Source organism: Choristoneura fumiferana, chromosome 17 (genome assembly GCF_025370935.1).
Source record: "Choristoneura fumiferana chromosome 17, NRCan_CFum_1, whole genome shotgun sequence".
NCBI classification, from domain to species: Eukaryota; Metazoa; Arthropoda; class Insecta; order Lepidoptera; family Tortricidae; genus Choristoneura; species Choristoneura fumiferana.
The window spans coordinates 13,362,287-13,374,108 of NC_133488.1; the positions used below are offsets into that span (position 1 = coordinate 13,362,287).

An 11,822-nucleotide genomic window follows, 5' to 3' on the forward strand; every position below is an offset into this window, starting at 1 on the left:
TAATACGACTTGCACCATTTTTTTGCATGTCTAAACTAGGCACATGTAACATTTTGCCACAGTGACAGTTAATCTCTCTGTGTTTGATTGGTTTCCTAACTTAATTATCTACTCATACTATTTATATAGAAAAGTAATAATATGAACTAAAACAATAACTTTGCTCACCCGCGACCTTATGATAGCTACGTTTATGCAAGATATGCGTGTTCATGCAGTTCCTCCACCTCCACACTGTAAGAATACACACAAACCCATCTATCACCACCACACTACTATAGAGTCTAACATCTGGTAGCATGGTGTTTGGTTGTGTTGCTCTGAAGATGAGGTCTGGTTGAGTTCGAAAGGCGTCAGTGTAGTGCGGTGGTGGTAATAGATGGGTTTGTGTGAGTTTTGTGTGTTCTTACAGTGTGGAGGTGGATGAACTGCATGAACACGCATGTAGCTATCATCATAAGGTCGCGGGTGAGCAAAGTTATTGTTTTACTTCATTGATATGGACCTCCGCAAAGTACCTAACGCCGATTCAATAAATTATTTGAAAAGTAGATATACTTATGTTAGTGCAGTGTTTTTCAAACTGTGGGTCGCGCGGGACCCCCCGTGTGGTCTCGCTCGGATGCCCCTTAGGTCCCCGGGCGTCGCGGTATCTTTAAAATACTCTCACCGTTATTGTGTATGATTATTCAATGTTTGTATTATTAACGTAGGATAATACAAATAACCTGGAGTGTAAAAGTGGAGGTAGGCAGGGAGTCGCCAAATATTTTTCAGACAAAGGGGGTCGCGTCCTGAAAAAGTTTGAAAAACACTGTGTTAGAGCACCAATTGTATAATGAGAAAAGCAGAGATCCGATTATAAAATTTAGGTCCGCACCACTTGAGGAAAAAAAATTTAAAAATAAACTTAGTTTTGGTACTTTAAAATTAGAATATAATTTTTTTTTAACTTCTCTTATTCATTTTCGCCGTTTGTTACAGCCAAGCAACCGACGGGTAAGATGCCGCGAGCTCTACTCGAACTAAAACTCATACAAAATAAGACTGTCATCGAGGATCCTTCCGTGGCGATAGCTGCTACAAAAGTATGAACAAGTGCGGGATTGAGAAATGTTACGTCAATGTTGTTATTTCTGTAGCTTATTAGGTAGTATGATATTGATTAACAAATGAAGCTTATACAGGTATTGAGACTTTGGGGCAAAGAGTAGAGTTGAGGAGAGAAGTACATATTGTTGAGCGAGTTTATGAGTATATAGACTCACTGTGTTTTGCCTCACAAATTCCGATGTCTGATTTAGAATTAATAAATTGACAATATGAAAGAAAGCATTAAAAGTACAGTTTTTATGTTATGTGCTTTATGTAGTTGCTATATAAAAAATGTGAAACTAGATCAAATATAACAAGATAAGTGGAGCCCACTGGACCAACATGTCTTCCATATTTTAATTTATTGTATAAGAACAAAATAATGATATGTTACTTAATCAAGTATCAAGAATTTTACCAAATGTTATGATATGAAATGCTTGAAATAATTGAAATTACTTTAGGAGGTATGTTCCTTATCTACTTATGTCATATTTTGACGTATTTTATTTTGAATAAATGTTAAATGAATTGTTAACTTAAGTTTTATTTCTGAATGAGAGGTTCAAGGAGGTTCATGTTATAAGACAGTATTTGATAACTATTAATCAACCTTTTCATCTAGACTAGTCAATTTTGGACAGTCTGAGAGCTAGTAAGTATTATAATTTAATAAACGTACAACTACTTATAATTTAGCTACACCTCAAATTTCGATTTGGTCACTGGAACTGGAAAAACTTTGAGAACCAATTACAAATAATGCAAACATCTCAAATACCTACATTGGACCACAACTTGCCAACAGAGTAATATATTTTTGAGTGGTTCGAATAGAAATAGTTATGTTTGCACTCGACTGTAGGTACATAAGTAAATTAGGTCATGATGATGTCATAACGATAAAGCAGATATTTGCGTTTTGTAATATGCATATAGTGACAATTTATTTTAAGTAAATACAAGGAATGTGCAAATATTGTGGTAGTTTTGTTTTATATGCATGTGTAGTGTAAAGCTCAGTAGGTACTATTATAGAAAACCTAAATGGTGTTTCTTCGGCACTTTCCTTCTAATCCGGCTCCAAATATAAATCCTAATCTAATGGATTAATCTGAGCAATCTAATCTAATTGATCAGTACGCGAAACAGTTGACTAAATCTGGCTTTTCTGGATCGAGTACCGATTGCCCCTTTTGCTTTTCCTGTGACTTTATCCTTACACCGTTTTGTCATGTAGATCTATTGAATAATGTTCTGTCATCGTATTTTGTCGGAAAAGTTCGTATTTATCATGCTTTCTCACTAACTTACTAAAGCCGATTGAGAGAGCAATATAAATACGCACTTATCCGACAAAAAACGATAAAAATAGTACTCACTAGATCTGTAGACTAAGTACATAGTCAGGGGTGGCCAACCGGTCGATCGCGACTTAGTTCAGTCGATTGTGGCAAGGCAATAAATGTAAATACTGAACTAAGCTGTTTCATTTAAGATTTCAAGAAGTACGTGATTGGTAGATCGCACAGGGTTTCGTCAGTAAACAGTAGATCTTGGTTCTAATCAACTTGGCCACCCCTGACATAGTATCAGGTATGAAGTAGTATGTACTTGGACTTGACAACGCGTAACAGTCGCACGTCGGTAACGAAGCCTATTGACCTATTTTATCATTTATCATTTAATCATATACTCAGCGGCACAAAATTTGGCCCAATCTACATACAAAATTACCTGTTAGGTACTGCACTGCATACATTTGAGGGCCAGATTTTTTGCCGCACAGTATATTAATATTGCATGAGAACAAAATAAAATGAAGGAAAAGATAACTTTTTATATTGTTCATACCTACATAAAAATATAACATTTGATATGTACAATAGATAATAATCTGCATAGCACTAAGATGCTCAGCACGTAAGGGGATTTAGAAGATTGCTTATCTTATGAAAATATCTTTATCATTATGCTATAATTCTAAAACAGGCTAGCACTAGAATTTAGTATTTCAAGCTATAGATGATAAGATAATAAAATGGTCTTAAGGGAAAATAGATTTAGCTTAGTTAGATACTTAGCTAACCTAACCAAAAACCAGGCTATTAAATGAAATTAAATGAAAATAATTGTTGTAATCTAACTATGTATAAAAGGTTTGCGAAGGGTAAGTGTTTCCTATGGAGCGCAGCCTAATATCTTAATTTTTATGTACCTACTAGCTTTTGCCCGCGACTTCGTCCGCGTGGAATAATAACTTTGGGAAGTATTTAATTTATTTAGGATACCTATTCTGCCAATAATAGCACATAGAAACTTTCACAGTTTACTGAATAAAATAAACTTAACTGAACTGAACTGAACATCCATACACCCATGTTCTTTGGTAAAACATAAATATTTTGCGGGTAGCCACATTTTAGCAATACGACGTGTATTCTACCCTACCACACAAAAGGACTAATTATTATTCCTCATAGTGAACTCTTGACACCTTACGTCTTTTATTGTAAGTTAGGAGGTAGGATTATAACTAAAACGGCATTTTTACTAAGCACAGCTACACATATTTCCGATAAACATACTTATAGTAAATTTGTTTGGAATTACTTAAGAACTTTCATCTCATATTTATAGGTCGAAAATTTTAAAAGCGCCGGAATAAATGATTTTTGGGTTCCGTAGCTCAAAAGGAAAAAATTGAACCTTTATAGGATCACTTTGCTGTCCGTACGTCCGTCTGTCTGTCAAGATCCTCTATCTCGTAAACACGCGGAGTATCGGTATCGAATTGAGATTAAAACCCTAACCCAGGTCAATAGTCCCGAAATCTGTGAAAAAATCAAACTTCTAAGTCAAGGTAATCAAAAGCTACAGTCATTAAAAAGGTGTGTCCATACAAATTGCCTTAACAGAAAAAGTTATAGGGCACTTCCGGCTGTCCTAAAAACTTGGATTTTTTTTGCATAAAGGTAGCTCTTATATAGCACAATAAATAAGAAAAATCTGGAAATCATAATTTTTCATGTCTGACTGTCTATGTCAATAAGCCATCTATTATAACCCACATTGCGTACATTTTGCTATGAGCTTAAAGGCACTGCTAACACTGCATCATTTCCTCTGCTAACATCCCCTCGCCGGTAAAAATTTCAAAAACGCTTGAACAAATATCTATTTATTTCTTATAATGTCCAAATGCCAAGTTTCACAAAGAACCATCGATTTATCTTCAATAATGACGATCTTCCATATAAAGTTTCATCCGTTATTTCACCCCCTCACAGGAAGAATTTTAAAAAACGCGCGAACAAATATCTATTTATCTCTTATCACGTGCCCAAATGGCTAGTTTAATAAATATTCATCGATTTATCTTCGATAATGACGACCTTCCATATAAACTTTCAACCCCTATTTCATCCCTCACAGGTCGAATTTTCAAAAAGCTCAAACAAATATCGATTTATTTCTTATTAAGGGCCTAAATGCCAAGTTTCATGGTTTATCTTCGACAGCGACGAACTTCCACCATATTAACTTTCATCCCCTATTTCAACCCCTTAAAACCTTTTTTTCGCAATAAAAGATAGCCTATGTTCTTTCCAAGGTCTATTCTATCTCTGCACCAAATTTCATCCAAATCGGTTCAGCCGTTTAGCCGTGAAAGCGTAACAGACTACAGACAGACAGAGTTACATTCGCATTTACAATATTAATATATGGATTAAGGCCTAAATGTCAAGTTTCATGGTTTTATCTTCGACAGCGACGAACTTCCACCATATTACTTTCATCCCCTATTTCAACCCCTTAAAACCTTTTTTTCGCAATATAAGATAGCCTATGTTCTTTCCCAAGGTCTATTCTATCACTGTACCAAATTTCATCCAAATCGGTTCAGCGGTTTAGCCGTGAAAAGCGTAACAGACAGACAGACAGACAGACAGACAGACAGAGTTACTTTCGCATTTATAATATTAGTATGGATTTAGAAATGAAGGTATTAAGGATTCAGAGAAGCTCGAATTGTCTACTTTTTGGATTCGGACAGTGACCAGCAGGGCTACTACAAAACTCGAAGTTCGTGTCGTGCGGTCCCTCTGACACTTATACTATTTAATACGAGAGCGAGAGGGACGTTACGATACGAACTTCGAGTTTCGAGTTTCGTAGTAGCCCGTCTGGCCCTATCTATACCACGAAGTGCACTTCAATCCTTCTATGGAACTCTCTTCCCCTAGATGTGAGGAAAGCTAAATCTCTTCCTATTTTCAAAAATCTCGTCAAGGCTCACTTCTTGACACTGCCTTCTTAGCTCTGTCCTCAGTCTATCTGTGTTTATCTATTTTATTTCCTAATTTCTTATCCTTTTTCTCCCATTACGGCCTTATTGATAATTTATATTGCTATTTTATGTTAGTAGTTTATGTATTGTATAAGTATTGCATGTATGTATTTATAAATATAGTTGTATCATTTGTATTTATTTTAATATTATTGATTTTTTGTTTGTTTTTATTTTCTGTTTCTGTTTCCGCCACCTATTTTTGTAACACATAATTTCTTGTACCCAAATGGTTGTCTGGAAGAGATCGCTTTAGGCGATAAGACGCCTATTGTCTACCCTGAGTCTAACAGCCTTATTCATAAAAAGTTAGAGCCTCCTTGAAGGCTCCTTGAAGGCCCGATGCTAAAAAAACATGATTCATAAACGTCTGTTAGCGCTAATCAGTCGATCAAGGCTCTGCTAAAGTTAGCGGACCGTAGACCCTCCTTTATCTCCCTGCTAAGTCACAAAATGGCCGCCACAAGTTTGAACAGCTGACTTTGACAAGAGCAAAAAACCATACCGAAGATATTTTAGTGAAGGGTGAAGTTACGCAAAGATTAAAAAAAAAACAGGAAAAAATATTTTCAGGAATTTGTATTTAAAAATCCTCTAAATTAGCAACAATAAATTAACAATAAATATGAAAAAAAAAATTAGGATGATTAACATAATTATGGCTTTTTGCACAACATAAACATGCGGATCGGAAATGGCGGGAAAATAAACTTCTCGCTTTTTATTTTTTTTCCTGCTAATTTGCTGTCACTGCTGTCAACTTTTTTTTTTAATTATCGATTAGGCCATTTTTTGTCTTTGATTTGTCAAGGTGGCCAACATAACGCGTCTAATCCGTCTATCAGCGGCTCAACAACTAGCAGACTGCTAGCAAGCGTTTATGAATCATACTTCTTGACAACCGTCTAACAAGCTTAATCAGTCTGCTAAGTAACAGACGATCAAACCTCAATTAAGGATTTTTTTATGAATAAGGCTGTAATGTTTATTATCATAAGTTTTTGTACTGTTTATGGTGTGCAATAAATAATATTTAGGAATTAAACGAACTTACCTTGTGAAGTTCAATTCCAATTATGCGAGGGTTTCAACCGAAGACGATTATAATATTACAGTGCAGCTCGTGAGATGGTGCTATCTTCTTCACACATTTAGAGCTATAAAACTAAAAAAAATAAAGCTTCATTTCCGGTTCCGCTCCCCACCACTGCGCGCTAGCAACTCTGCGCCCGCGTCGTCTAGCCTCATTTTTCAGAGCAATTTTTGTGTTATATTCAGGTTACAAATATTTTTTATTATTTTTTATTGTATGGGATGGGAGGGATGGGACGATCTAATCGTCTTCGGTTGAAACCCTCGCATAATTGGAATTGAACTTCACAAGGTAAGTTCGTTTAATTCCTAATTATCCTTCGGGTTTCAACCGAAGACGATTATAATATTACAGTGCAGATGTTCAGAGCCCAGTAATGTTAGCCAAGGCCGTTAATAAGAAAAATAATAAAAATATATTTCAAGGTAGAAGAGTAAATCTATCTAACTACCTAAACAATAGGGTACTTGTATTACTCGTATATTGTTGATTTGATTCTCATATGTACAGCCAAAGGTTTTTTTTTTTTACCAATAGGTGTAACCTTGTATTTATTGTATCTACCTTTATTAATGTTTAAAAGAAAGATTAAAATAGTATTCTTACATGGCAATGCTTGATTGCCGCAGCCCAAAAAACGTTTTCATTATTATTCGTTTTTCGACTCCTATGCGTTAGCTAGCATAGCACTTATAGAATATACTTAACTCCAGCCAGGAGTCTTGCGAACCACATATAAAGACTGTGGGCAGTGGTATCGATACCAATATCTTAGTACCTTTTTAACCCAATGTGCCAGGGTGCCAGGGTTTAGACAACCAACTTTTACTTATTATGTGTATATGATATTTTTAGTCCTAACAAAAAAAGGATATTCCTCGGAGCGATCGCGTAACTAGTTAATCTTTGATCTAGTTTTAATTATGTACGTCTGCACATCCAGTAACGTGCAGCACGACTACTGGGGATTTTATGGATGTTAGGTAATCTCATTAACAGTTAATGAGCCCCAGACCTAAAGGTTTTAATAAAATATCTTATTTTAATCACAATATCGTTTTTATGTATTGATATATTTTCTATTTTGATTGAACGATTTGCCTGTATTCTTTCGGCAGAGCACGGCAATAGCTAAGGTTTTATAAAACAAATTTGATAAGGTCACATTTTTGTACGGATATTATATTGATATTGGTTCAATAGATGTATTACATCTGGTTTGGAGGAAAAAACCTCCAAACTCTTCATAAATCGAGTGATATTCGTAGATACATCTATAGATCTACAAGGCAGACCTAAGAGTGTTTAAACTGCTGTAAGCTATCGCTTTATTCAATTTTTAAAGTTAAACAAGTAACTTGTTAGCTATTTAAATTAAATTTTTACAGAAGTGCCACAAGGCTGGGTTCATTTAAAGTTGTAATTGCAAAAGGGGCCATTACTACATCTAAGGACGCTTGTGGTATCTAGATTATCAATGTCCTAATACTTTGGTTGCCATTGCCACCAGGACTGACTCGCAGGAAGTAGGTAGGTGGCATTTTCTGTAAGGAGAAAAAAGATTTAACAGGTCCAAAAAACAAATTATGGATGACCGGTAAAAGCGGTATTTTACCATTAAGAGGTTTTCCGTGATGTCTAAAATGATTTTTCTATCATTCGCGTTATAACTAAGGTTTCGCGTATATATGAACCAGTCACTGTATATCACACAAGATATCTTATAAGACGCAAACCAAAATGTTTCTAATGTTCACACCACTATAATCCGTTAAATTTTAATAATTCATGTTATTAATTCGGTGTAAATGTAATATATGTAGTAGTGGTGTTATCAATTGTTAACTAACAGAACGTCATCATCTTTTAAGTCTCTCGAAATTTTTAGGCCATAAAACACGGTACTTAGTTGACTCGAGTGTGTTTATATGACAAGAAAAACAAATGAGTCCCTGTATGGTTACCGTTGGTGCTTTTTGGTTCCCACATGCATTACCACACCACACCCAATGGTGTTGGGTGCTTCATGAAAGCGTATGTGGTAAGTAATTCGGTTTACGAATTGGGCAGTATGAGGTTATGTTATCTCGCCGCCATACAAAATATCAATTTAAATAATGATCGATATTCATTTGTTAGTTGTTATTTTCAGTACAGCATCAGTGCTAAAAACTATAACTTACTGTACATCCAGTCGTAGCTGAAAGCGGACTTTGAAACGCTAAGAATTCTGCAAAACAACTTCTAAGCATGAATGCGTCTCGATTGTTAATCAGTTTTTTATTAGTTTGAAAGAAAAATAAAATAACATAAAAACCATGTTTGTGGTATTGCATATACACACACAGAGTTTGCAAAATGAAAAGTTGCGAGCTGAACCAGGTTGCCAAACGTTACGTTGCGAAAAAGCAGTAACCGGTAAGGTCTTACTTTGTGCTAATACTGGTAATTTCTTTAATTCATTGCTGGTAGTAATTAAGTTGGCAAAATAGTCTACAATGAATAAATGAATAGTTCTCAGATATCTAGTAAATCAGACATACCTAAATTAAGTGCTCAAGCGCTGGTTTAAGTATGTTTGTGAGTACAAACCTTTCTTTCACATAAGTCGTACTCTGTTTCTGCATTTTTATTTTTATAAATATGTTTACATACATTTAAAGATTAGTTTTGCTATAAAATAGCTGTGCTGTAATAGCTTAAGCGTTGTACAATAGTCACCCATGATAAAATATTTATTATCCTCTACAGATTTCTAAGTTCTTGTCAATTTAGTGTAAATCAGTGTTTGACTTAAGCATTGTGAGAATTGATAAGACGAATTTTTCGTCACATGGGCGACCACAGACTCACTAATGCTCCGGTATGTATCATCAATATCCGGGTTCCTCGTCACACACCAGCAGGTCAGCGAGAACGCTCTGACCGGTGACGGTGGAGATTGCTTGCTGACCGGGTATTTGCTGCCGACCCGGGCTAGTAGGTGTATGATTGAGTGTTAGGTTGATACACCTTGTATCCTTCTGGATTCAATTCTATTTAGGTAGGACAGAAACTAGAGTTGGTACCAATTATAGGGTAAGATAAATTCAGTTTTTAATTATAGAATATCAATTAATTATTGTTATTAATTATTAATTAATTTAGAATTATATTATTTAGATATCAATTATTTCAGCTTTGGGTTGAGTATTAAAAGTTCTGTTTTGTGATCCAAAACCAAGATAACTTAATCGTTTGTGAATCTGCATCACTCATCGTAAAAGTAAAAGTAAGTAAAAGTGAGGCCGGTTACAGCTACCTGCGGCGACTTCTCGTCCAGTGGCGACTCGTTCCTCAGCGGCTCCTCCGTTTTTGGCGCTGGTCCGGCGGGCGGCGGCGGCTCGGCGCGGTAGTCCCACGGCGGTCGACGGCAGGGGCGCCCGACACTCAGTCGTTGCTGGTATGCGCGGCGGCGCCCCCCCAGAGTTTAGAGCACCTCGAGATCTTTTTACAGTAGGTGGCTTGTATAATGCAATAATAATTTATTAAGACGAAGATTCTTAAAATGATTGACCTGATTAGTAGGTTTAAGCATACTTACATCATCTACGCTCTTTACTTACGTGCAGTATTGGAGTATTTTTGCACATGTTATATATGCGATTTACGCGGAGCAACAAGGACTCGCACTATAAAAATGGAGTATTGTTGTATCTATATGTATATATGGTTCCTCTACGCGATTTACGCGTAGCAACAAGGACTCGCACTATAAAATGGAGTATTGTTGTACTATATGTTATGTATATATGGTTCCTCTACGCGATTTACGCGGAGCAACAAAGACACACACTATAAAAGTGGAGTATTGTTGTACCAATATGTTATGTACCTCTATATGGTTCCTCAGACGCGATTTACGCGGAGCAACAAGGACTCGCACTATAAAAGTGGAGTATTATTGTACATGTCATGTATTTATGAGTTTTCGACGCGATTTACGCGGAGTAACAAAAAGGCTACCACTATTAAAGCGGGGTAACAAGATATCGACACTGCTGACAGGTACACTATTAAAATGAATTGTATGTACGTACATAATTATATTATATGTCATGCGTCCTCGACACGATGTACGTGGAGTAACAGGACCTCTATACTACGTATTAAAGTGGATTGCCGATATGTACAATTAAGGAATATTAACAGAGTCTCAACACTCTTAAAGTGAAGCAATATATGCATTTATTATCCTTAACGCCACTTGTGTACAGTACCAAGACCGAGATATTATTAGAGTGAAATGTAGGTAGGACTTTAGTTAATCTTTAACAATATTCAAGTTATGTAAAAATATAAAAGGTTTGTGATACTTGTGTCGTGATTCAACACTATTTAAATGAAGAGTATAAATATCATGAGTATATTCATTTGAATTTGGGACGTACGTTACGTAGTATAAATATTAATAATTACATCATAATTTTATCGGTCTGATCAAGACGGTCAAAATATGCGGGTAGGTGTATTTTATCATCACCTAATTTCTGTCCGCAGCTGTATTCCAGTACAATTTTAGTGCTGTTTTTAATACAAATAGTAATAATGATTATTTTACCTGACTCGCTAGCATCATAAGGATCACGTTCCCATCTAGTGTTGTAACTATTACCTGTCGTCACTTTCTAATGATTTTGAACAATGTGGTTTTTCCAATGATTTCTGCACTTTTTTCACTTAATATTATCATAGCCAATAACTCTTGGCATAAGCTTTCCCATTTATGGAGCACCGGGAGGTGTGATTCCGATAACACAAAAACACGTAATGAGGCTAGACGACGCGGGCGCAGAGTTGCTAGCGCGCAGTGGTGGGGAGCGGAACCGGAAATGAAGCTTTATTTTTTTTAGTTTTATAGCTCTAAATGTGTGAAGAAGATAGCACCATCTCACGAGCTGCACTGTAATATTATAATCGTCTTCGGTTGAAACCCGAAGGATAATTGTATTGTATTGAAGTGCAAAACTCGAACTTCGTATGTTGCCGTTCCGCTGGCGCTTATGTCATTTAATACGCGAGTGAAAGGGACGGTGCGAAACGAACTTCGATTTTCGAGTTTCGTAGTAGCCCCTCTGACTCGGCTGGTCACGTCTACCTGATGCACTCAAAGAATATGCGCAGCCTGGGCCCGATTGCAGAACAAAGTACAAGTACACAGTATTAGCGATTTTCTGTTGAAACTAATACTATTAGTTTATATTTATGCTGTGCAATGAGGGCTATCGCGAATGAATTCGCCGC

General features: G+C 36.1%; 1 protein-coding gene across 1 annotated transcript in view; it reads left to right on the plus strand.

Moving 5' to 3' along the window:
• Nucleotides 1-1,633, plus strand: part of LOC141436757 (pyridoxal kinase-like) — a gene marked incomplete in the record, with an annotated part of 3,271 nt that extends 1,638 nt beyond the window's left edge. Inside the window, 1 exon segment of the mRNA XM_074099791.1 lies at nucleotides 985-1,633. Coding sequence (XP_073955892.1) covers nucleotides 985-1,094 — 110 coding nt within the window.
• Nucleotides 1,634-11,822: the final 10,189 nt, after the last annotated feature.